At 39.3% G+C, this 27,222-nt stretch overlaps 2 protein-coding genes across 3 annotated transcripts in view; one reads left to right on the top strand and one right to left on the bottom strand.

Annotated features, from left to right (window-relative positions):
• The window catches only part of cacna2d3a (calcium channel, voltage-dependent, alpha 2/delta subunit 3a), a 189,151-nt gene that overhangs the window by 142,412 nt on the left and 19,517 nt on the right, over window positions 1–27,222 (top strand). For both annotated transcript variants that reach the window (XM_047372268.1, XM_047372278.1), the window contains 12 exons: window positions 2,187–2,261; window positions 4,387–4,470; window positions 4,560–4,631; window positions 5,231–5,292; window positions 5,385–5,452; window positions 6,897–6,942; window positions 7,594–7,691; window positions 7,798–7,891; window positions 8,025–8,120; window positions 9,569–9,690; window positions 10,406–10,483; window positions 26,789–26,850. In XM_047372268.1, the coding sequence (XP_047228224.1) occupies window positions 2,187–2,261; window positions 4,387–4,470; window positions 4,560–4,631; window positions 5,231–5,292; window positions 5,385–5,452; window positions 6,897–6,942; window positions 7,594–7,691; window positions 7,798–7,891; window positions 8,025–8,120; window positions 9,569–9,690; window positions 10,406–10,483; window positions 26,789–26,850 (957 nt within the window). The remainder of the gene's footprint in view (window positions 1–2,186; window positions 2,262–4,386; window positions 4,471–4,559; window positions 4,632–5,230; window positions 5,293–5,384; window positions 5,453–6,896; window positions 6,943–7,593; window positions 7,692–7,797; window positions 7,892–8,024; window positions 8,121–9,568; window positions 9,691–10,405; window positions 10,484–26,788; window positions 26,851–27,222) is intronic.
• Window positions 15,253–21,443, bottom strand: LOC124872373 (leucine-rich repeat and transmembrane domain-containing protein 1). The gene is made up of 4 exons (XM_047372293.1): window positions 20,912–21,443; window positions 18,642–19,026; window positions 17,650–17,855; window positions 15,253–16,656 (listed from the first exon to the last, which is right to left on the bottom strand). The coding sequence occupies exons 1-4, from the start codon at window positions 20,916–20,918 to the stop codon at window positions 16,127–16,129; spliced, it is 1,128 nt and encodes a 375-aa protein (XP_047228249.1). The 5' UTR covers window positions 20,919–21,443; the 3' UTR covers window positions 15,253–16,126.

Below are 27,222 nucleotides of genomic sequence, written 5' to 3' on the forward strand. Positions count from 1 at the left end.
GAAATACTGAAATAAATGCAGTCTTACAAGACATTCTGTTTTCTTAAGATGTGCCGGTATGAGATAAACATTACCATGTTTATAATATTATTATACTAATAGCAAATAAATATTTATAGCTGTAACTGCTTTCAGTTGGCATGGTTTGTGGCATGCTCCAATTTAAAACCATAAGGTAGAATGTACAGTACAGATCAAAAGTTTGGACACACCTTCTCATTCAAAGAGTTTTCTTTATTTTCATGACTATGAATATTGTAGCTTCACACTGAAGGCATCAAAACTATGAATTAACACATGTGGAATTATATACTGAACAAAAATGTGTGAAACAACTGAAAATATGTCTTATATTCTAGGTTCTTCAAAGTAGCCACCTTTTGCTTTGATTACTGCTCCGCACACTCTTGGCATTCTGTTGATGAGCTTCAAGAGGTAGTCACCTGAAATGGCTTTCCAACAGTCTTGAAGGAGTTCCCAGAGATCCTCAGCACTTGTTGGCCCTTTTGCCTTCACTCTGCGGTCCAGCTCACCCCAAACCATCTCGACTAGGTTCAGGTCTGGTGACTGTGGAGGCCAGGTCATCTGGCGCAGCACCCCATCACTCTCCTGCTTGGTCAAATAGCCCTTACACAGCCTGGAGGTGTGTTTGGGGTCATTGTCCTGTTGAAAAATAAATGATCCAACTAAACGCAAACCGGATGGAATAGCATGCTGCTGCAAGATGCTGTGGTAGCCATGCTGGTTCAGTATGCCTTCAATTTTGAATAAATCCCCAACAGTGTCACCAGCAAAGCACCCCCGCACCATCACACCTCCTCCTCCATGCTTCACAGTGGGAACCAGGTATGTAGAGTCCATCCGTTCACCTCTTCTGCGCCACACAAAGACACAGGGTTGGAACCAAAGATCTCAAACTTGGACTCATCAGACCAAAGCACAGATTTCCACTGGTCTAATGTCCATTCCTTGTGTTCTTTAGCCCAAACAAGTCTCTTCTGCTTGTTGCCTGTCCTCAGCAGTGGTTTCCTAGCAGCTATTTTACCATGAAGGCCTGATTCACACAGTCTCCTCTTAACAGTTGTTCTAGAGATGTGTCTGCTGCTAGAACTCTGTGTGGCATTGACCTGTTCTCTAATCTGAGCTGCTGTTAACCTGCGATTTATGAGCCTGGTGACTCGGATGAACTTATCGTCCGCAACAGAGGTGACTCTTGGTCTTCCTTTCCTGGGGCGGTCCTCATGTGAGCCAGTTTCTTTGTAGTGCTTGATGGTTTTTGCGACTGCACTTGGGGACACTTTCAAAATTTTCCCAATTGTTCGGACTGACTGACCTTCATTTCTTAAAGTAATGATGGCCACTCGTTTTTCTTTACTTAGCTGCTTTTTTCTTGCCATAATACAAATTCTAACAGTCTATTCAGTAGGACTATCTGCTGTGTACTGTATCCACCTCCTGCACAACACAACTGATGTTCCAAACCCCATTTATAAGGTTTGAAATCCCACTTATTAAACCTGACAGGGCACACCTGTGAAGTGAAAACCATTTCAGGTGACTACCTTTTGAAGCTCATCAACAGAATGCCAAGAGTGTGCGGAGCAGTAATTAAAGCAAAAGGTGGCTACTTTGAAGAACCTAGAATATAAGACATATTTTCAGTTGTTTCACACTTTTTTGTTCAGTATATAATTTCACATGTGTTAATTCATAGTTTTGATGCCTTCAGTGTGAAGCTACAATATTCATAGTCATGAAAATAAAGAAAACTCTTTGAATGAGAAGGTGTGTCCAAACATTTGGTCTGTACTGAATGTCAAAGTCATAAGCTAATAAACAACAGTTCTGTGGAGCATTTCACACATTTTCTACATTCCTTTCCTTTAAGCATTATATGTCAGGAACATTCAGCACTGCATGTAGTAATACGATCTGAGTGTTTTCATCACTAGAATTTCCATACTGATTTCTTTTATCCCACTGAAGCCTTGCTGGATTTGCCATTGTATAGTGGGTTATTTGTCCAGACATCCATGAATTAATTTTTTTGTTCTGAGTTTCATCATGGAAACAATGATTCCAATTTTAATGACAAAGAGCTTGATTAGTACAGATTTACAACCAGGAAAAAATTTGTTGTGCATCATTTGTGTTTTCCTGTGTTTTTGCTTATCATCCTGTCCTAGCTGGGCATTCACGGCTATGCCTTTGCGATCACCAACAATGGCTACATCCTCACCCACCCAGATCTACGGCCACTTGTGAGTACCTCAGATGCTGAGCCCAAAGTTTAACCCTATTAACCCTGCAATCCCACAGAGACCGGAACTTCAGTCTATTGCATTATTCTGCACCTATTTTGTCAAATAAATTTTTAAGATAGGCTGAAGATCAGTTTGGAACAAAATAAAATGTGTGGGTGCTCTGTTCTCTGTCCTGTCAGCATCATAGTTGTGTGGCCTATGTAGATGAGGAGAGCGTTTCACAGCCCTCTGCTGCTCTCTGAATAGACAGAGATACGGCTATTGAATGGCTGTGATTAGCTCTTTTGTACTCATCCACTCCCCTCACAAGAGAGCGAAGGAAGTTACCATACTGAAAGGAGGGGCTGAGGGAGGTGACCCCCAAACTGTAATAAAAATGAAAGAGAAAAAGGTGCAAGGTACCAAAGCCTAGTGCAACACTGGATGAAAAAAATGAAGACATAATGAAGGATGTGGAAAGAACAGATGAGGAGAGGGCGGACAGTAAAGCAGACAGATGGATGGTTTAATAATGGTCTAATTAAAGATGTTAATGAACAGTGTTTAACAACTGTTGAGAGGTGGGAGGTGATCCTTACTGACAGATAAATGGAAATAAATAAATACTGAATAGCACTCATGGAGCAATTTATTCACATCAGTTAATGAGGGCAATATTTTGCTTTATGTCAACTGTGGTCATCAGATCAAACAGCTGACTAACTGTTTCTAACAGCCAGCCAGTGGGATGAACAGGGCTGAGCATTAAATACTGTGGTGGTTCCAACTGAGCTTCTGAACAATGCTTAGTTGGTACCAAACGGCCCATAGTGTACCACACAAGTATCCCCCACACCCTTAAACTACAACCACCAACCTGAAATGTTGATACAAGGCAGGATGGATCAGAAATAAAGACTTATTGGACCAGTCAACATTCTTCCCATTAGTTATTTTCTACTTCTGATTAGCCTGTGTAACCTGCAGCCACAACTTCCTGTCCTGAGCTTGTTGTACATTCGGAGATGATTTTCCACATTGCTTGGTTGTAACAAGTGGTTATTTGAGCTGCAGTTGCCTGTCTTCCTTCTGAAATCAGTCTCATTGGCCCACCCTGCATCAATGAGGCATTTTTGGCCATTGGATTTTTTTTTGTTGCTTTTCTGGCATTTCCTTTTAACATGAGAGATCGCTTTAATTGAAAATCCTGAAAGATGACACGTTTCTGAAATGTCCAGAGCAGCTTGTTTGGTACAACGACCATGCCACATTCAAAGTCAGTTAAATCCCCTTTCTACCTCCATTTTAATCCCCCTTGAAGTTTGAACTTGAGCTAGTTGTATTCACCACATCTAAATGCCTAAATACGTTTCTGTCAATTTGATTTCCTAAGTGTGCTAACATGCCTTTACATGACTCAAATATTTTTAAAATATGAATTATTGACACTATTTACATTTCAAAAAATATATATATAGTTTCTAAATATAAAAAAGCAAAATAAGAAAAAAAAACTAAAAACAAAATGTCAGTTTTTTTTTTTTTTTTATGCCATTACTCCTCTGGATTAAATAGCTGCTCTTTGTCTGAAGCAGAAATTGAATTTACCCCTGTTTTAATAAACGTGGGGTGCATGAGAGAAGTAACTGAGCTAATACACAACCAAACCATTGATCAGGCAATGCATAGATAAATGTAACATATCCATCTTTGCGAAATGGGAATACAGAGTCCCCTGCCAAATTATTTAGCAAATCTGTGTCCTAATCTTTTCAGTATTTAAAGGCATTTCCAGCTTCAACACATATACATTGATGTATGCTTTATCATTACCAATGTAAAAGCATTTGTCCTAATATATGTGGCTTAGATTATTTATTCCTTACTATTAAATAATTAAATAATCAGGCTAAAACTGTTGACAAGACAAAATTCTAAGGTGAAACACATTCAATCACTAATTGAATAATAGAAAACTTTATGTAAAATAATGTTGTGCCTTCCTGGTGTTTACTATTTTATGTATCTTTGCATTTGAATATTGAGTTCAAGTGTTACTATAATCATGTTTAACTTACAATCTAATTAATGCTGAGTTATATTTTCATCAGTATTTATCTGTTTCATTGGTCCGTGTGTCTAGTACGGCGATGGCAAAAAGCGAAGGAAGCCAAACTACAGCAGTGTGGATCTGTCTGAGGTGGAATGGGAGGATAAGGATGACACGGTCAGTAAATCCACATTACCCTCACCCTCGCTGCTCTGACTATCTGAAGATCTACAAGGCTTTTGTGTTTCTGCTTTTTGTGTTTCTAGTTGAGAAATGCCATGGTCAACAGGAAGACAGGGACCTTCTCCATGGAGGTGACTAAGAGTGTGGACAAAGGGGTAAGCAGTCCAAAATTCAGAAAATTAAACCAACATTTGTTTTTTGCCTTCAAAACATGTATGAGCAAGACAACCCAACAGTGACAATTCACTCTGCCAAGGGGTTGTTAAACCTGGCACAGCGATGCACTGCCATGACTTAGGGATTTTGTTTCCGATTTGATTTGCTCCGCATACATTGGTGAGTGTCTGTGTGTGAGCCCCTTATCTCCACCAAGCACATGTTGCTGAATGCAGGGGGCTGCAGCCTCCCGATGATTCAGTTTCACTACTCGCCTGTCTCTGATGTAGAGTGGTGTTCAGGTGTATGTGTGTTAGTGTCAATGTGTGTAAGTATTTAGCATTTTTTAAGCTTAGAGGGCCTTATACATTAGTCTGATCATTAGGAATTAACACATCTAAATTCACAACTATCTAACTACACAGTGAAAAAAGCACACAGCAGCAGCAGCTTAGCAGGCCAAAGTCTCAACCACAACCATGCAGTCAATGTACCACTAGATGGAGCTAGATTGTAAAGAATCCCATCAGATAACAGATGTTAGGCTACTAAATATTTGCTAAGTGATCTGAAACAGTGCTTTAATGTTTGATTTCAGAAACGTGTGCTGGTTTTACACAATGATTATTACTACACAGACATTAAAGGTACTCCTTTCAGGTAAGATGGATGGATACATTTATTTAAATTAGCACTTAAAGAAAGAAATTATGTTTTGCTGTTTTTTTTAAAGGTGTGTATTTAAATGTTAGTCTAGGAGTGGCTCTTTCCAGAGGGCATGGGAAGTATTTCTTCAGAGGGAATGTCACTGTGGAAGAAGGTAGAAAATATTTCCTTTCTTATTTTCATCCTTTAGCATTTCACTCTTTTTTTTTAATTTAATTTGTTTTCATAATCCTGTCTGTACTTGCTATTCTCTCCACAACCTTTCTTTCCCTCTTATTGGTTCAGTGTCTTAATGGTTTGTCCCCAACTAAACAAGAATTGATTTATTATGCTGCAGTGCATAATGATGGGACAATTGTCATGGAATACACATCTGATATTAGTGACAAGCCACTTTATCCACACAAAGTGTTCCATAAATTAGGTTGGGTGGCTGCACGTTGTAAGCAGCTAACTGTTAGCCAGTCACTTTATTCACAGTGATTACAAATCGACTGTATGTTGACAGTCTCTCACTGTTTTTTTTTCTACGAAGCACCAAAGTGTGAAATAACACTTTGTTTACAATGATGTGAAGGAGATACTAACTTTAGCGTTGCTAATGGCCCACAGTTAGCCAGACGCTGTAGTTTCAAAGTGCTTACAAATCATAAGCACTTCGAAACTACAAATCGTACAAACTAGAAGTGTCTCCTGATGTACTTTGTTTTGATTAGGAACTTATGCTTTGATGCATAAATGGGGATAATCCCTAATTTACTGTTGTATTGAAAACGTCTACCTCTATCAGGGAATCTGCAATACACATATTTCGTTAACATTCAAGATTTGCTACATTTAATTACATTCAAACTGAGCTTCTAAGTATTATGGTTCTTTAAAAGAAATTTAAGTCAGTTGGATAAAATTTGAATAAGGCCTGATCGATGCATCTTTAGTTGTACCATAATGTCTATATATCACATCATATATATCACATTAAAATTCAGCTGGCAAATCAGTAGCCCTGTGTGTAGCATTATTCTTTAGTAACTGATCATATATTAGGTATGTAAAGTCTGCAAAGTATTATAACTTTACAGCTTTGAAACACTTTGGTAATAGACATTTTACTTTACTTTGAAGTAGCCTAAAAATTGACATCAGATCAACATACAAGTAGAAATTATAATTATTTGTCACATTTTCTCTAAGTAGATGTTTCAGTGTCCCATTTTCTGCCTGTATATTTAAGTTATTTTGCTGTGCATGATGGTGCTTGCTTGACGGTGTGGGTCTCCACCTGCCAGTGTGTATTTATTCAGTATATTTTCTTGTCCAGCTTCATGCATGTTAATATTCATGTGGCGGTGCCTCTGTCTGTAGGTCTCTCTCCCTGTGTTTCTCTAAACATGTCCGTCATGCAGGACTCTTGAAGCATGACTTGGCTCTTCCTGATCTAATCAGACCTGTCACTTTCATTCAAAAAAGACATTTATCAACCAGTTTTTGTGTTTAAGTTAATCTGCATTTTAAATATAGAGGCCTGTCACTTTTATTAAGATTTGCCGGACTTTGAGACAATCACTTTGAGACAGAATATTATCATTCTATCACAGGACTTCATGACTTGGAACATCCAGATGTAGCTCTGGCCGACGAATGGTGAGAAGACAATGAAAATTAAATATCCCCCTTCTCCCCTACTCTGTTGAAATTATTGCCTGAATATAAAGCAAAATTATAAATTGAAACACATTTACAAAAATTTAAAGGCTTCATAGATGCTTTTGCATTTCTAAGATAGATTCATGGGGTAATTTTCGTTCCTTGTGGTCATCGGAGTCAGAAAGCAACATCCTAACAGATTAAAATTGATGCTTTTCAAACTATGCTTTTCAACACACATTAAAAAGGTTTTGTTTAATTGAATATATTGTTTTAGATTATTTGTAATCCAAAGCCAGATGAGAACAGAGGGATTATTTTAATTCAGTTTATTTATATAGCGCCAATTCACAACACGTCTTCTCAAGGCACTTCACAACAGTCAGGTTCATACATTCCAATTAATCCTAACCATTGAACAGTGCAGTCAGATTCAGTTATTTATTCAAATTGGATAAAATATTTTTCTATCTAAGGAAACTCAGCAGATTGCATCGATTCAGAGACTTGTACAGCTGTCAAATGACATTTGCAAGTAGATACTCGACTAAGAGATCATCAAATCAGTTTAAAATTAAACTTACCTTGACCCAATTAAAACTGTAAAACTAACGTGTGTTTTCACTTTCTGGTCTTGTTATGCTATAGGACATACTGCAACACAGACGAGCACCCCGAGCACCGCTACTTGTCTCAAATAGAAGCAATAAAGATTTATCTTAGTGGCCAGGAACCCCGTTTGCATTGTAAGCTTTTCTGTTGTATAGCACTTCATCTTTAACTAGTACATTATTTGTTATCCCTGGCCATGTATAACCATATTTTGTTTTGTAAACTTTTTTGTTCTTTTAGGTGACAAGGAACTGATTCAGGAAGTTCTCTTTGATGCTGTTGTGACAGCCCCACTGGAAGCCTACTGGACCAGTCTTGTGCTTAATAAGTCAGAGTACGTCACCCACAACACATATTTATTATTAGACAATATTTGTACTAATAAGCAGTCTGTCTCATTTTGCTGATACCAATAACACAGTTACCCACAAAGGCAAGTCAGTATATAAACATTTCTAATTTTATAGAAACTCAGATAAAGGTGTGGAGATTGCGTATCTGGGCACAAGGACAGGACTGTCCAGAATTAATCTATTTGTGGTGCCTGATGAACTCACAAACCAGTAAGTGATCTGTTACATGTATGTAACTGTTTGAAATGGGTTCTGGTCAGAAGTTTGCATACACTTGTCAAGTGTGTAGATGGAGATTAATTGTGGGCCTCTGATGTTGCATTTAAACCTTTCTTTTTGGGGGGCTGAAACAGCTCAAATAAAGCCTCAAATATGTATGTACACTCTTACTGTTATTGGGATAAATGCCCCTTAGTCATCTACAAGCGTCGATTTGGACATTTGGCCACTGTCGGTATTGATAAAGTTCATCGAAATTGCTGGTTTCATGGCATGGACTTGACATTGAAGCACTGATAGTCCACACATGTTTATTAGGGGTCATTCAAGTAGCTTTGTGCCAGCCTGCTTGATTCATTCCCAAACTGGACTCAGTGTGTGTTGTAGAACATTGTTTGGTTGGAAAACCCAATTGTTTCCAAGTTTCAACCATCTTGCAACAAATTTGGCAGGACGTTAAACAATTTAAAGATAGTCCTTCTTTATTATTCCACCCACATTATGCAATGCACCGACCATCAGCATAATGCTATTGCCAGCAGTCTTGACAGGTGGTCCAGTGCTCCTAGGTTTGAAAGAGACATTTTTACTCTTTCAAATATTCTTCTTGTCTTGGAGGCCAAACGGTTCAGTCTTCTCCTTTGACCATAAAACCTTTCTCAAAAAGGCAAGGTAAGCAAACAGGAATCTTTTCTTGTGGCTGGCATCCTCTAATGTTGACTTTAAACTTGAACTAAACTTTAGTTACTATTTTTCAGTTAATGATAGACATATGCCTTAGTGGTTTCTGGGTTGTACTAAGACATTATAACCTATTTGATTTTGTCTTAGGGGAATGGATTGGGGCATACGGTTGAATCAAAACATAGTTGGGTGTTCTAACAGGACACCGAATCCTAAACACACAACATGGCTTTGGAAATGTATGAGGTAGGCTAACATTAACCCTATTGAAAATTTGTGGACCATGCTTAAAAGCTTGGTCCATGCCATGGAACTGACATATTTAATTTAACTTGACCAGCTCTGCAATAAGAGTAGTCAAATATACAGCCAATACTATCCCTGTAGGTTGTTGATGGCTACAAAAAAAATGTGTCTAAGACACATTTTGTTTCAAATCTTAGGGAGTGTCTGCATATATATATATATGTATAATTTTGACTTTGTGGATTAGCATTAATCAACTGTAAATTCAAATTTGTACCCTCAATAGTTGTTTGAAAAAGTTATTAAAGCTGTTTGTTCTTTTGTCATTCCACCCTGGAAAAGGAATACCTCAGATACAGCATCAAATGTCCAAACTTAAAGTTTAGTTCCTGATGAGCGTATGTAAAGTCCTGATCAAAACATTATCTTGATTGTCAACATTTATCATTTTAAATCTAGTTAGTTTGTTTATTCATCATTTGTATCATTTGCTTTTTGTCTCCATCAAGAGATTTCCTGACAGCTGAAGACAAAGAGGGGGTGTTCAATGCTGATCACTTTCCTTTGTGGTACAAGAGAGCAGCAGAACAAGTTCCTGGCACCTTTATTTATTCTCTGCCTTTCAGCTCAGGTTTGCTGTGCATTTATTTTTTTGAAGTAAAATATTAGGTGGTATTTAAGGAAAAATGTAATTAGTTTGTTTGGATAATGTAATTGACAATTCATCACAAAACACTCAGTTTAAGTTTAAAAACAAACCGTTTTGTGCATTTCTCAGTGTTTCTTCCTTTTTTTCCTGATTTTATTATTTTCTCTGGCTTTTGTCTGTTTGCCTTTCCTCTTTTATTAATTGTGCTCTGTTTGCATTTGGACAAGGCCAATTGCTGATGGTTGAAATAAGATATGTTAGGGAGAGGCTCGCCTTTTTTCGTTGTGGCTTGCCCAGAGCCAACAGTTTTATAAAATAACTTTCTAATACTCAAGCATCTCACGCATATTCAGATTAACAGTTTCTCTAGAAAATGCTCTGTCTTCCAAAGGAAGAACGTGTTCTCATTTGTTCTCAGCTTCAGGCTTTCCATTAGTGCCAGCTAATACAAGTGATCTGAAAGCCTCTTATTTACTTGCCTGAGTTGCTTTAGATGCACCCTTCCTCCAAGGACTGTGATAGCTTTAGCAGTGAGACAGTATAGTCTGATATATTTGTAACATCTTTGTTTCTCCAATCACTGTCTGCTCACTTCCAAACATATGAACTCATCCGATATGACCCAAATGTTTACCTTTTACATATGCATGATTTTTTTTTCCCGGTCCTATGTCTGTTCTCCTTCTGTGTGGTTTAGGTTCAGAAAACAGGAGTGTTGTATTGGCCAGTACTGCCATTCAGCTTCTGGATGAGAGGAAATCCCCCATAGCTGCAGGTAAGTGGAAATTCAAGAGCCTTTTTTCTCCACAAACACTCCTCAACACTGACAGACTGCAGTATTCTCCTCCTCACACTGGTGTGCTTTATATTCCTGCTCTACAGGTGCTCAACCCCCTGCTAACTTTCCTCCTTACACTTGCATCCCAAATGTTCTGAAGTTTTGTGTGGTTTTATGTGTTCATTTGCATCTGCTGGACTGCACTACACAACATATAGTACACTAGCATACAAAAAAGTATGTGCTAATATGTACAAATAGGTAGACGCACTGACTATGTGGTGCAGTCTGACAGTTAATTGAGGAAGCCAGAAAAGCAATATAATTAGAAAATATAAAAAAGGGGAAAACATTGATTTAATATGAACACAGGGTTTTGAAGTAACTGCAGTTTAAGTCAGAAGTTGACATTTACTTATCACTGGCCTAGGGAGTGCCCTACCACACTGCAGATCAAGCTCATTTCAGCCGCTTGTATCCGGGCTCTCATTCTTTTGGTCATGACCCAAAGTTCATGCCCAGTGTTAACAGTAAGATCAGGAACCGACCGATAAATCTCTTCACAACAATATGGTTCGAAAGCCGCACCTATCCATCTGTCCATCTCCTGCTCCATTCTCCACTCACTCGTAAATAAGAGCCTGAGATAGTTAAACTCCTCCACTTGAGGTAGGAACTCCCCTCCAACCCATAGAAGGCAAGCCACCCTTTTCTGGTTGAGAACCATGGCCTAAGTCTTGGAGGAGCAGATCCTAATATCTGTAGCTTGGCACTCAGCTGCAAACCACCCCAGTGGATGCTAAAGGTCTTGGCTTGTAGGAGCCAGCCACATCATCTGCAATATGGAGAGGCGATATCCACTGGTTTATTGTAATAGGGAGACAGTTAAGTTGTGCTGGAAGTTCCTAGGGTCTTCTGAGACATGGAGGTGGCTAAGCCCCGTTCTTGTAATACTGTAAGGCTGGATATCTTCAAAGACACTGATGACATCTGTAACGACCTTGAAATTAGCAAAGCTGCTATAAAGAAGAGCAGAAAAAAAATTGCTCACTGCTTTTGGAGTTCCTTGTCCAAAAGAAGTCAAACCTTAGGAAGGTAAAGATGGATTACATGCGGGCCTCCACTTTCAAAGCATGTTGCTGTCTCAAGTGTGTAATTAGGTAACTAATAATAATAAGCAATAAGGTTTGTGCAATTTTAGTGATAAATTATAAAATCTTTGCATTTTTATCACCTCCAACATCTTTACTTTGTTGTTGTTGTTTATAAAATGAGCCTAACTTAGGCTCCGCCTCCTTGACGGCCGTAATTGTTGTTTGCTTTCTACCAAAGAGCATATGTCAGCAAGAGGAAAACTCCCCAAAATCAAATACTGTCTGCTTTCTAGTAAAGACTGTATGTCAGAGCAATAAATCCCCCCAAAAATCAGAGAATTGTGCAGACCCTAAAGAAAAGAGCATTTCATTATTGAACTGATGGAGTTTTATTTATACAAGAACTTGAAAATGGATGCATTTAGATTTAATCCTTAAAACTGTACCTTTTCACAGCTGCTCTGCAAATTCACTCACATAATGCACATTCCTGTATCAATCTAAATCCATTAATCTAAACATCCTAATGGACTATGCTACAAAAAACATCTGTAGTTGAAAACTAGCCAATTCAAATGAGCTCTGACATTTCTGATAAAAACGATTGATCAAATATTCTATCTGGATTATGATAGGATCTTGTTAATGGTTGCAAAAAGCAATTGGTTTCTATGCCACTTACTGAGGGACATTAATCTAAATGACTGTGAAAAAACAAAATAAATCCAAATTTGTATGCCGAATCCTTGTTTTAAAAATATTGAAGTTTTATGTTAGATCGTTATTTAACTCAGCAAAAGAATGGGTCGAATCACTCATTAAAATTCCAAAATTGATATGACATTGATCTTGATAATAAGTGTATATAAACTACTGACCAGTTAACTGTTATCACAATGGATAAAAAAGAACATAAGAAAAAACATTTTAGTCCAGAGGGTCATTTAGATGACTCCAACATTAAGTTAAAATCCTTTATATGGTTCAAAAGATGTTTAAATAGGACAGTCTGTTTAACATTTGAACTTTATCACAATTACCAGTACACTAGCTTTACAGAATGTATCACAACATAGGATTACTTTTGGTTGATGTTCACAAAGGATCTTCAAATGATATCTGTGTGTACGCTGTCAACATCTGAGGTCAAGCAGAACTGCAGAAAAGTATCCTGAGCGGAGAGAAGAAATGATGATGGAAAGGAAGAGGAGGATGATCTTTTTGAAATTCAAAGATAAAATAAGAGAAGAAGCAAAAGGGCAGAAAAAGAGAAAATGATTTCACGGTGCCTGGATACGTTGACTTGAAAGCAGTGCATTGTGGGTAGTTTTTGCCTGGGGGAACCCACTGGAGCAGAAGGACAACGATGGGAGAGTCTGTGCAGTGCCACTGCACACACAAGCACACACACACACACACAGTTTGTGTTTGTGCACGAGTATGCACAGAGTTTGAGCAGAGTGGTGCACAAGCAGCCCACAGTTTGCACCAGCCCACAGTATAATTTGACCCTGCTCATTTCATCTCTGTTCATTCAACGTAATAGCATTTTCTCAAATCCTTCTGAGCAGCAAAACAAATGACTAATCAGTCAGAAGGATTTAGGAGGGACCTATTGTTGCAGTGGGTGCTGATGTACAGTAATGATGATCACACTTGTCCTATCTGGGTATGTCTGTAAGGATGATTTTATATAAGAGTATCAAATGGGAGGCGAGATGTAGGCTAGAATGCAAATTTAGCGTAAGCCGGTTAGGGCCAGTTTTCACTGCCCTGCGCTTCACTGAGCTACAGACTTGTAAATATGCCAACACACTAACTTAACAGGACAGGCCGATGACGTCACACGCCACTGGCCCTGCAGACATCACTGGAGTAACAATGTTGCCGTGCGTGTACGTACATACTCGTTTACACCAGCATGTCAGTTTGTTTGTGTGTCTGTGTTTGCAGTCACATCCCAAGCCACGTGCAGTGAAGCGGCTGCCGTGAATTACACAGAACCATACGACTTAGGTCAGGCATGAACACCGAAGGCATCTGTGTACCTCAATGTGTCACTAAAGTACAACGAATAAATTAAAACGCTGTTTTAAATATGTGTATTGCTTCTCTGTGCAAGTCAATATACAAAAAACATACAAGAAAATCTGACTGACATTATTTGTTAATGTGGTTTTTTTGTCAGATTATTATCATATTAATCATGTAATTATTTTTTTGTAAACCAGATAATGCTCTTAAAAGAACCACCATTCTTGACCTACTGAATGTGTTTCACATAAAAAGAAAAAAAATACCATTTCAATTTTTATTTTAATAATTTTTATCTTGATCTTTTACAATTATCCTCAGTGTAGGACATAAAATTATTAGTTGGGCAACAGAACAGGCACATTTAATTAATTAAGTTAATAAATTGAATCCAGTAAGCACAAAGTTGCAGATCTTTGACTTGTAATATTCAAGATGTTTTTTCATTGCTTTACCCACAGACAGATTCAGTTGTTTGAATTTTGTTTTTGTTTTTTTGTTAGTCTTCTACTTAGCCAGTACAACTCGTGATGGCTGACTGAACTGGGGTCTCAAACCTTTCTTTTCTTTTACCAAATGTACTTCTTGGTAGTTTTAGCAGCATCTTTGCATCTACAACAAAAATCACTTGTTTGTCACTTCAGCATATTTGGCCATTTAAAAATAGGGTGGTTTTGCACAAAAGGTAGTATCTTCTAGATTGTAAGGAGATAGTAAGTTCTTTTTAAAGTAGGGTTTGGCGGAGATCTTAGTAGCGGTCAGTATTTTATCTGCTGTAAATAGCAACCTGAACAATCTTAGTATGGATAAACAGATGTTTTACCAGACAGTAAAGCTAAGGTAGTCAGAATGGGGCCAAATCAAATACTGACATCTTAAAATATCGTCTGTTTCAAAGTGTTTAGAAAACTATATTATAAGCTTTTTTTCATAAGACTGGACATTTTGTATGGACATTTATGTAGAAGTCCGGGTGTAATTACACGAAACAGGGTCTTTTCCAAATAAAATAACAATGCATATTGTCAACCCGAACACCTTAAGTGTAAGCAAAATAAATATATGATGTGAAAGTGATACATTATGGAAAAACATTTTCCACTTTTAATGTAAAACTTATTCTGTACTATTTAAAACAAACATCAATTAGAAGCATCAAAAATAACATGTTACTTGTCTGCCTTCTTCAACTTAAATATTTAATAAATTACAATATCCGTCCAATGAGGCTCATTTGTCAAATTAAAAAGTACCTTTTCAAAATAACAACCTTTAAGCAGGTGTTAAACGTACTTTTCATTATGCCCGCATTTTTTTTATAAAAAATGTTTTTGTTAATCTGATGTATTATTCTTATCTTAAAATTGAACACTGCTTTCATTAACTGTAAGCGAAAATCACCATAATTGACAGAAACAAAGACTTGAAAACATCCTTCTGTGTGTAATTAATCTATATAATGTGTTTCAATTAGTGAATTGAGTTACTGAAATGAATTGAACCTAATAGTAGTTTATACCACAAAATAGCTGAAAGTTTCTTTGAATATCTCTGCATCAAATCTTCGTTCTTAATAGTTCTTTTTCATTCTTAAGGACACAGAGATTTTGGAATTGATAACCAGAATTCAGACAGCAATTAGCAACAATGTTTTCTTTTATTAAATATATAACATACTGAAGGACATTTTTTACCATTACCAGTATTATGTCACAATCAAGACTGATCTGAACAACTTTACTTGCATGTGTAAACTATGAACCCATTAAATAGTACATACAAAAAGTCTGAGTCCAAGTTATTTTCATTTTAGTTGGTTTCATTATTGCTTTAATGAATTTTTCATTTTCACTTCAGTTTCCAGAAAATATCCTTTAAAAAAGTATATTTCCTTCACAAACATTTTAGCATTGCTAGGCACAGATGCTTTAAGTTCTCTGTACTCTATTTGATCTTTCTCTAAACACGCATGTACAAGCACGCACACTCTCTCAAGCACAAGTTAAACATCACAGGTTAATTTTGTTTCAAATTCACATCATTGATACAAATAAATGAGGACATGACTGACAACAGCTGCCTGATATGGACTATTATAAGTCTAAAACAGACTCAAAATGATGAGCAATAACACAAAAAACAGATAAAATCTGGATTTCATTCTATAAATACCAAAGCTTCACATTACAAATACCTATAAATACACACCTATAAATATATATTATATTTTTCCTGTCTTTGATATGCTTCTTTCAGACAAAATAAAATGTATATTTTTGAATTCACATTTGAATTCAGCTTCTGAAATCCTCTTAAAGAGGAAGATACTCTTCCTATCAGTGCATAGTCAAATACCTGTGAAATATAGCTACCCAATTTCTTAAATATTTGGTAAACTTATGCAAAAATAAAAAATCTCACTCTTTACACACATGTACAAACCCAAACATGGCATCCAGAGATAATTAGGTTAAAGGGAGGAGGCTGAGTCCATGGAAAATGTTACCTAGTCTTAGGCAATAGCGTTCTCCAATGGTTCTTTTTCATCTGCTGTGGCATGATCTGCCCCCTGTGCTGTAGCCAGCTCCTCATTCTTCTTTAATTCACGCTGATATTTGGCCATGATTGCAGCATAGGCACATCCATACACTGCTGCAGCTAGCATCATCAGACACACAATCCCACACACTACACCTGTAATGATCACCGTGGCAATGGCATGGCGCAGGTTGACAGGGCGGTGCTTCTGTTTAGTTTCACACTCTGCGATACCCCCTCCCCCTCCTCCTCCACCTCCACCTCCTCCACCAAAACCCTCACCTATCACCATGGGGACATGGAGAGAGTGGCTGGAGGGATGGGCATGGTTGCCATGGGTGTGGCCTCTCAGTAGCTTCTCAGACTCTAGATGGTGTATGTTGGCAAATAGGTAATGGTAGCTTGTAGTCATACATGCATGAAACAACTGATATGGAATTTTTTGCAAGTCCTTATCCTTCATTTCTTCTGGTTGAATGCAGAGAACTTCATCCACAACTCCACCTTAAGAGTAGAGATAAGGAGATTGAGTAAATCAGGACAAGAGTGCAAAAGAATATGCTATGTTGTTGACTCTTCTCAGAAAGTATCACATATATTTTCTTTACTTTATGATCACAATCGAATTTATGGTCACCATAGCTGATCCAAGATTAATTAATTGCTTCATCTGTTTTAATCTGTGTTAAGAAGCAGCATTCAAATGTGGTATTTGGGTAAAAATTGTAATGATCTCTCATCTGGGTCACAAGAACCAAAGCAATTGGGTCTTTCAGAAAAGGAATCAAAACAAGAGTTCATCAGTCAGCCCCTAGTTTCATCTTTCAAATTCAGTATCCTTTGGCGGACACCTCCGATTATGTCCACTTGATTACCCACTAGCTTTGTATCTGCATGCATACTTAAATATGGGTCCACTGTTTTGCTTGCACTAATTAGAATTTTCACCTTGCAAGAAAACATTAATGTGTGGGTATCATGAGTGCGTAGGCGGACCATGTAACTCCATGAAAGCCTTGCCTTCACTGCAAAGTGGTAATTTTGTTATCCAATGCCTGTTGCTTTTGGTCTAGCATGGAAAATTATATGGCTGGTCGATATTCTGTCCTGGAGATTTTCCTTCAAGGACCTATGATAATGAACATTCAACTGCATCTGTGCTTTTCCCAGCAACACACTGATAATTGTAAGATAGGAAGGAAGAATTATACAATCATCTATCATAGAGGAACATAACTTGTTTTGAAATTTACATTTTTTTTGTGTATTTCTATGTAAGACAAACCCAAAAAGTGAAGTTTTATTTCTACATGAAGACATAATCTTTCTACCCTGATATTCCTGGAATATCTGGTTGTGTTAGAAAGGTGGTGTAAAAATGTCCTATTTTACGTTTTGCCTTGATTTCACAGCAATACCTTAATGGGAAGACTTTGGAAAGAGCCTTAAACCAGTTATTTTAGATTCCTCTGTGAATGAAGATCCTAATGGTCTAACCTTTAAAGAGGTAGGTTTCCAGCCAGAGTTTGAGGCCAATAAGCTGGCAATCACACCTCCAGGGGTTGCCTCGTAGTGTAAGGCTGTCCAGGTGGGTCATGGCATCCAACACCGAGCGATCCAGTCTTGCTAGCCTGTTGTTTGCTAACCCCAGGTAGCTGAGGTTTTTCAGACTGTCTCCCATGGCTCCCGGCAAACCCCGCAGGCTAACAAAAGAAACATAGTAAGAAAATCGGACACCATCAATTGAGTTGCATGACCTGAACAAACTGAAGCCAATGTTCAATTATATGCTGACGACACAATCAATTATGAAGTGGCACGCTCAAGCTGTTTAAAAATTGAAAAAGTCACTTCATATAGATACTTCAGACCATGGCTAGGTGAAAGACAGCCTAATCCTGAAATGGGTGGTAATATAGGTTTTTGCATGCTTTTCCTCTTTTAAAAAGACTTGAATCTGCAGATCTCTTACCACATTTAGCTTATCAATAAATGCAAGCTCTCTGGCTCACTGTGCTCAACTTGTAGGAATCTTCAATTTGCATATAGAAAGTAATATGAATGTAACTTTTTATTGCAAAAGCTTATGTTTCAAACCATTTGTCAAATGATTCTAGGATTTATGATAGCAGACCCAGTTTAAAGACGTATTTAAATGTTTCCGGTGTGAAAAAAAAAATTGGTGAAAAACCTTTATCTCTTTGCCCTGCATGTTTGGAATAGGCTCTAAATGTGAATCTTCAGATACTTAACTCTTTTTATATTTTCAAGGATCTTGAAATTCCTCTCTAACAAACTTGTATTGTTTTATTTAGTCCTTTTCTGGTATGAATTGTGGATCAGTTTAGGTAGTATGGTTTTTAATAATTCACATCTGCCTAATTGTTATTTAGGACAAACATCTCTAATTGCTTTTTTTTCTTTTAAGTTTTCAAATTATGCATATGATTTTATGGTATATCTGTCAGGATCACCAGAAGATGTGCAACCTGTTGTGTGAGAGGTCAAGGTGGGAAAGTGAGCGTATAGGTCCCAGCAGCCGTTTGTCGAGCTCTCTGATGCTGTTGTATGCCAGGCTGAGGCGCTGCAGAGTTCTCAGACCAAGTAGAGCAGTCGGTGAAATAGCTGTTATGGAGTTATTAGACAAATCGAGAATGCGGACGAGAGGTATTTCCTTGAAAGCCACTGATCCCAGTCCCCTGATACGGTTATCTTGAAGATACAGTTCCTGTGTGTCTGAAAGTAGTCGGCGAGGGATGTCATAGAGGCCTCGTCCCCGGCAGTCCACCACTTTGGTGTTGCTGTTGCAGCTGCACTCTTTTGGACAGGCATGTGACAAAGGCAGGGAGGAGAGGAGGGCAAACACCAAAACCACTGTGGAGACACAGGAACAAGATAATGCAACATCATGTGAAATTGCTGTTGACGTTTTTAAGCTCATATTTACTTATACAGCTGGGAGCAATAGAATGTGTATTTATTTTATTATGTTTTTGTTTAGATGGAGTCTCATTTTGATTGCATGAACGTTTAACTATATAGAGATTATAACTATATAGATGGTTAACTGTTACATAACTGTAACATAACTACTGTACATAGGTCCACACCTTACCATATCAATGGTCACCCTTACATTTATTACTTTTTTATTTTACTTTGCTTTTATTTCTCATTTCAACGAGATGCAAAATCAAACTTATAGCTAATTCTCACCAACACTACTCAGCGATAACGCCTCCCCTTCCACCCCCTTATACAGTGACCCCTGGTAACTTCAGCAAAGCTTCATAACCCCTCACCCACACGCAAATCTATATGCTGCACATATTGGGTGTCTGATTCCCTTTGAGATAACTTCACATGTCCATTCCTTCTGGAACATAGCAGCAGTATTTATAGCATTGGCTTGACTAGCTGGAGGCTCAATGAAATGAAGCTCTGACCCAAGCCTGTGACTGTAGCTTGCTCACAAGTTGCATCATGGATCTTGCATAGTTTGAAAAGCTGTGCCATGTTTGTTATTATTATAAATAAATCTATTTAATAAGATTTTTCTCCAACTAATATTATACAAGTTTTATACCTGGGAATATATTGTGTTTCCTCAACTATGTCTGTTTTTCTGCATGCCTGCATCTTTTGCTAGAATTGTTGTTTACTTGTCTGTTTTTATGAGGCCACTCTAAATCTCTTCCGAAATCAATACTTTTTCTACTCACACGTTATGAAACAGAGTTCTCTTGTTCACACATTTCATTTGTAATTCAGCAGTCATGTTTCTGTTTGTGACTCTTTACCAACCCCTCTAACCTGAGTACTAAGCACGAATAAACAGGGGTCAGGGTTTCTGATGGGTGGCAAAGTTTGCTTTGTTAATGTCTCTTTATATTAGGTTTATGAGTGGAGCGTGTGGGTTATCTGCATGTACGCTTTTAAACTCACATATGCGCAAGCAATATAATGTATTAATCCATATCCAGTGTCAAAATATGTGATGTCACTGTTGAGATGATTTTTTTGTTTTCCTCCACAACCATTTAGCAGCCTCCAGAAATTATCTGGAAACCCTCATGGGGTCGTGACCCCCAGCCTGGGAATGAATGGTTTAAATTACACCTATTTAAATCATAGTCTACTCTTGAAAGCGCTTGGGGCCACGAAATCCACTAATTTTGTTTGAACTAAAATGAATGTGTTACAGGTTCAAAAACATGTAAGCACAATCACTTCTATATCTATCTTAATTCCCCCAGCAACAATTGTTTTAGACTTCCTGTCAGATTTATTTTGCTGAATTGCAAGCTTTCGGGTCATTTGCTCATCATAGCATGTGCATGAAAACAATGAATTACATATTCTCTCTGTATGTGCACTGGCTGAAGAACAAACTCTGAAGTGTACACATAAACACGGCCTGAGCCTAGATGAGCATTATGATAGCAGTTATGAAATGAGGTCAGCACAGGAGAATGCTTCTTTGCTCTGTTGTGCCCCTTCAGGATTAACCCTATACAAAGAAGTTTGTGATGACATGCCCACATAACCCATACCAAGAGCAGCTCTGAGTAAGCTCCACTGTCAACAATGTCAGAGACTAAGTGCAACATACAAAAAGGGTGAACTGTATCCCGATGTGCAGACATTAAATTAAAAATGTGATTGTCATTTTTCTTTGGAGACTTTTAAAACCTGATTGATTCCTTGCACACCTACAAAGAAATTACTCTCACAAACACACCAGTGATGGAACTCCTACCTCTCATTTCTGCCAGCTGTCTGTGATGCCACGTTGCTTTCAGGGTTCTCTTAGCTTCCTTTTGGTATTGCAGTGAGCGTTACTGGTGTAGGATCCATTTGTCGTCATTTGGGTTGAGATTATCTGGCTTCAACTCTCATTCGGTTAGTCTGGTCAATGGGTGGGAATTACAGGGAAAAAAAGAAAAGCGGCAGAAACCAGTGTTGCCCTCAGGTTTCCCAGCAGTGCCTTTGAGGGCATGAAACCCCATCAGAGCAGGCAGATCAGAGCGCGGAGCTCACTGCCAGCTAGTCTGGGAATCATTCGAGTTTGGAGCTCTTCCTCTCTCTCCCTCTCTCTCCTTGTCTGTCTCCCTTGTTCTCTATCTCTCTCTTTGTTCCTCTTACTATCTCTCAACTCCTCATTTGGCTTTCTGTATATTTTTGTTCTCAGTGTTTGCCCTTTTTACTACATTGCCATTTCTCTTGACGGAATTTGCCAAATTTCTGCTCTTCTGTTGACACCAAATCACCATTGGTCCTCCTGTCTGTCTTTCTTTCTGTCTGTTGTGCACTCTCTCCACACCCCCTCCCCCCTCTCCCTCTATCCCCAATTGCATTGGTGTATATGATGGTGTGTCATCTCCCTCTGGACAGCTGTGCCTCTTAAATCACAGCACAAACACATTCACCAACATCCATGCTACACCTCCTATTACTCTGGCAAGAGCTGAACAAGACAAAATTAGATCTAGATTGCAACGAGCGAGACAATAAAATACTCATGCACAGAAATACACATTGGCTATTGTTTGGCATCCTCTGATGGTATTATGCAAAGGCCGTGGGCAGAGGGGCTGGTAGAACACTCCCTCAGCACAGCAGCGCAGCTTGTACAAATGCATACATTCGCGTACACATTCTGTTCAACATTAGAAGGCTGCCACAAATTTGCATGATTTTTTTTCCTTTCTTTGCTCATTAAAAGATTGACTGTTAAACTCATGTGAATGGATGAATCCTTGTTGATGTTAAATATTTCAAAGCTTGCAAGCTAGGTATTTGCCCTTCAGTTTATCTAGATTCAGATCTATTCCGCTGCTTATTATTGGTTTACCATTTGCTGTTATTCTGTCTGTAAAAACTAAACAAACTAAATTAAAAACTGTTTAGCTAAACAAGTGACATTGCCAGCCTTGAACAATTATTCATCTAGTATCTTTAAAATGTATAAAAAATCAAGTAGAGAAGCATGGATCTGCTCACAGACACGTCAATTAATATCCAAATTTCCAATGTTATTGAAGATAATTTGCCTACACCTATGCAGGGAAATGCATCGGCAAATATGTGATGTTGCGTTGGATCTGCTAAACAGCAATATGCTAATGTGTCAAGTTAGTCTGTTCTGGACACGTATTTGTAAAATAAAATAGGTGTCAATAGCACCAAAAAAAAACTCTAAAAATTCTCCTTACTATCTTGCTGTGACATATTTGATTTATACATGCTGACAACAATGATTTCTTAGCATATGATCTTTTCGGTTAAATTCAATGATTCCTTTCTTTTTTTTCTGTACTAAATCTGATTAAAACAGTTCCAGCATATATTGCTAATGCACATCTCAAGAACCTTTTAAATTTGTTCCTTCTTTGTTTGCTTCTGTGAGAGATTATTTTATTGTAAAATGATTTAATGTGATAAAATGTGAAACGTTTCAGGGTTATAAATATTTTTACAAGGCACTGTACATTTATTCAAGCCTTACTAGAATCCTAAATCAGTAGGCTGTTGACCGGTTGTCATCCCCCTGCTTGGGACAGAACTGATAGGACATTTGTTGTTGAATGGATTAAGAGTGGATTTTCTGTCTCTTCATCTTTGGACTCATAAACCCAGCTCAGGACATAAATACTTTGAAGTTACTAAATCATACATAAGGGAAATGTCAAATGTCTTTACTTGGAAAACAATATATACCATGTATTAGTGAGATTGATTTGAGCTTTTGTTCCAAATGTCATTCAGGTACATTCTAAAATCAGTGTACTTTTAACCCCTGCATCCATTTCACAGAATGAACCCCAATGCTGCTGTAGTAGATTTATACTCCTAAAATTAATTTATTTCTCTAATGAATATGCTTATTAATTTTAAAATTCCATGTGGAATAGATTGGACACATTTACAGTTCTCCGGTCTGACAACTCTGTGTCTGTAATCATCCTTATCACCCATGCTCTACCTTTTTTTCCATCTGTCCTGTTTCCATTCCTGTTTCCCAGCATCCTAAATTAGTCTCTTCTCCCGGGTTTTTCATGTGGGTGTAGAAATGGTGGGCTGCCGAAAGGATCTGGCAAAGCTTAGGATGGGATAATCTGCACCTGTTCCTATGGGCAAGAGCTTAAATGGGTCACAGTGGGACCTCACTGCATGCAAAATGTGCACAATTATGTTGCCAATGTGCACTGAGTAGTGAAAAAACATTTTCACCTGTTTTTTTTTATGTTGAATGGCTGCTTTTCCAGCCTTAAGGATGCTAACAGTACCTGTTAGATTGTTAACTCACCAAAAGATCACGTTACCTTAAATATCATACTCTTTAAGCTGTTGCAATAGCATTAAAAGGATTTACCTCACTGATCTAATTGAATATCTCCCCTGGTTTGATTTAGATGTGAATATCATTTGTTTTAAAATGCTCGTGAATCTGCCAGAGCCTGAGACTCTTAGTTTGCTCATCTGAATTTATAAACTATTAAATGCTGTCATAGTGCCAAATACTAGAAATGTTGTACAATTGGAATAATTAGAGGTAAAACTCTGCTATACCTGGGTGAAAGTCAGTCTTTGCTTTAATGGAAGAAATTCAAGTACCTTGGTGTAGTTTTCACAAATAGCACTTTTCAAGTCACACTAAACCCCCTAGAATTGATTTTACACTACAGTCTCATTTAACTCAGCCACACCCATATGGGCAAGTTAGGGTCAAGTGCCTTATCCAAGGGAACATCAACACATAATGGGGAAAGCATAAATCAACCCACAGCCTTAAAACTGCAAGACCAACTACTTTTTCCACTGAGCCACAGCTGCCCTGCAAGCAACTGCAGCATGCAGCAGGAGCTTGATAAATAGACCGAGGACCAATTTGCCTTACAATTTTCTATTTTGAACAAGGGAAAGTGATTTCTTACAGTGCAAAGTATTTTTCATCACACATCTTTGATGGAAATGTTAACGTTTGCTCATGTGCTCTATATTGATGATGAATTAAAACCCAAACCCTAATACGCTCTAGTGCTCTAAAAATATGAAAATATATTGTTGTCCTCAATGTAAATAACTGATGGTTCACTGCAGGTTTAATAAAGTTTAACAAAGACCACATTAATGATTGCTGCAGTGTCAAAATAGATTTGTCTGGGGGACAGGTAGACAGCATTAACTCCAAAATATAAAACTACCAGTTGCTGATTAAAATACTCTTTTACTGTAATTTCATATCTCACCGAATGACATTTAGCAACAATAATGACCTAATTTTAAGAAATTTCTGCTCATGTGTTTTGGAACCTGATATGTTAAGTCTTATGGAACTGAAGTACTCGTACTCGTCGTCTTCCGCTTATCCGGGACCGGGTCGCGGGGGCAGCAGACTCAACAGAGACGCCCAGACGTCCCTCTCTCCAGACACCTCCTCCAGTTCCTCCAGGGGGAGCCCAAGGCGTTCCCAGGCCAGCCGAGAGACATAGTCCCTCCAGCGTGTCCTGGGCCGTCCACTGGGCCTCCTCCCTGTGGGACGTGACTGGAACACCTCCCGAGGAAGGCGTCCAGGAGGCATCCGGTATAGATGCCCGAGCCACCTCAACTGGCTCCTCTCGATGTGGAGGAGCAGCGGCTCTACTCCGAGCCCCTCCCGGATGGCCGAGCTCCTCACCCTATCTCTAAGGGAGTGCCCGGCCACCCTACGGAGGAAGCTCATTTCAGCCGCTTGTATCCGGGATCTCGTTCTTTCGGTCATGACCCAAAGTTCATGGCCATAGGTGAGGGTAGGAACGTAGACCGACCAGTAAATTGAGAGCTTTGCTTTTCGGCTCAGCTCTCTCTTCACCACAACGGACCGGCACAGTGCCCCCATTACTGTGGCAGCCGCACCAATCCGTCTGTCGATCTCCCGCTCCATTCTTCCCTCACTCGTGAACAAGACCCCGAGATACTTAAACTCCTCCACTTGAGACAGGAACTCCCCTCCAACCTGAAGAGGACAAGCCACCCTTTTCCGGCCGAGTACCATGGCCTCGGACTTGGAGGAGCTGATCCTCATCCCAGCTGCTTCACACTCGGCTGCGAACCGCCACAGCGCATGCTGTAGGTCTTGGCTAGAGGGTGCCAGCAGGACCACGTCATCTGCAAAAAGAAGAGACGAAATCCACTGGTCCCCAAACTCGACCCCCTCTGGCCCTTGGCTGCGTCTAGAAATCCTGTCCATAAAAGTTATGAACAGGGCCGGTGACAAAGGGCAGCCCTGCCGGAGTCCAACATGCACTGGGAACAGGTCCGACTTAGTGCCGGCAATGCGGACCAAACTCCTGCTCCGCTCGTACAGGGACCGGATGGCCCCTAATAAAGGGCCCCCGATTCCATACTCCTGGAGCACCCCCCACAGGGCATCACGAGGGACGCAGTCGAATGCCTTCTCCAGGTCCACAAAACACATGTGAACCGGTTGGGCAAACTCCCATGAACCCTCGAGCACCCTGTAGAGGGTATAGAGCTGGTCCAGTGTTCCACGGCCGGGACGAAAACCACACTGCTCCTCCTGAAGCCGAGGTTCGACTATTGGTCTGACTCTCCTCTCCAATACCCTGGCGTAGGCCTTACCAGGGAGGCTGAGGAGTGGGATACCCCTGTAGTTGGAACACACTCTCCAGTCACTCTTCTTATAAAGGGGGACCACCACCCCAGTCTGCCAGTCCAGAGGCACTGTCCCCGACCGCCAGGCAATGTTGAAGAGACGTGTCAACCATGACAGCCCTACAACATCCAGAGACTTGAGGTACTCAGGGCGGATCTCATCCACCCCCGAAGCCTTGCCACCGCGGAGCTTTTTAACCACCTCGGTGACTTCAGCCTGGGTGATGAAAGAGTCCAACCCCGGGTCCCCAGCCTCTGTTTCCACCACGGAATGTGTGATGGCAGGATTGAGGAGATCCTCGAAGTACTCCTTCCACCGCCCGATAATGTCCTCAGTCGAGGTCAGCAGTCTCCCGCCCCCACTATAAACAGTGTTGGCGAAGCACTGCTTCCCCTTCCTGAGGCAACGGACGGTTTGCCAGAATCGCTTCGAGGCCAACCGGTAGTCCTTCTCCATGGCCTCACCGAATTCCTCCCAGGCCCGAGTTTTTGCCTCTGCCACAGCCCGGGCCGCAGCACGCTTAGCCTCACGGTACCCGTCAGCCGCCTCAGAAGTCCCACAAGCCAACCACAGCCAATAGGACTCCTTCTTCAGCTTAACAGCATCCCTTACTGCCGGTGTCCACCACCGGGTTCTGGGATTGCCGCCGCGACAGGCACCGCAGACTGAAGTATGGCTATTTATTCCATCTACGGAAACACATGTCAGGATAACAAAAGCAAAGCACAGTAACGAATAAACACTATAATTGGCATCTGGCTGGGTATACTTTGACATTTTTAGAGTAGCTGTATTATACAGAAACCAAATCCAGAAAAAATATGCTAACACATTTGCAGTGCACTTGGCCTTTCGGTCCATGTTAGAAAGCAAATATTTGCTAAAATAAAATAGTTTCTCTTTCAGATTTTAATTTTGTATTAAATTTACGGGCTTTTTGTGGTTCCACATTTGATGATTGTTTTACATCTCTTTCAGCTGTTGGAATCCAGATGAAGTTGGAGTTTTTCCAGAGAAAATTTTGGACAGCCAGCAGACAGGTACTGTACTCATGTGTAAACTGACATGCCATATGTTTAAAGCATCTATGTGTCAACTACAAATACATTTACAAACCTAGGCACCTAAAAACAGAGGCCAAAAACACAAAACACACAGTGACTAGATGTCACAGTTTTTCCTGTTGATGTTTAAGTTACTGTTCTAAATTCACTTTATAATTTCTGTGATTTCCTCTTTGTAATATTATATTCTACTATTATTAACTTCAGGCGGACTGTCCGTCCATGCATTAGTTCATCAGTTGGTTCAAATGCTCCTCACCTGAAAAAGTAGTGACAATGTAGAGTAAATAACTGTCTGACACTGAAGTGATGTGGTATAAAAAAGCAAAAACATTATGTTTACTGGTT

This window comes from Girardinichthys multiradiatus, chromosome 1, assembly GCF_021462225.1.
Source record: "Girardinichthys multiradiatus isolate DD_20200921_A chromosome 1, DD_fGirMul_XY1, whole genome shotgun sequence".
In the NCBI taxonomy this organism is placed as follows: Eukaryota; Metazoa; Chordata; class Actinopteri; order Cyprinodontiformes; family Goodeidae; genus Girardinichthys; species Girardinichthys multiradiatus.

What these genes read in the sequence shown, in the direction of transcription:
- LOC124872373 (XM_047372293.1), bottom strand. An exon ending in CTTGACCTCTCACACAACAG is followed by an intron (nt 17,856 to 18,641) that starts GTTGCACATCTT and finishes TTCTTTTGTTAG; the next exon opens with CCTGCGGGGTTTGCCGGGAG. An exon ending in GGAAACCTACCTCTTTAAAG is followed by an intron (nt 16,657 to 17,649) that starts GTTAGACCATTA and finishes TCTACTCTTAAG; the next exon opens with GTGGAGTTGTGGATGAAGTT.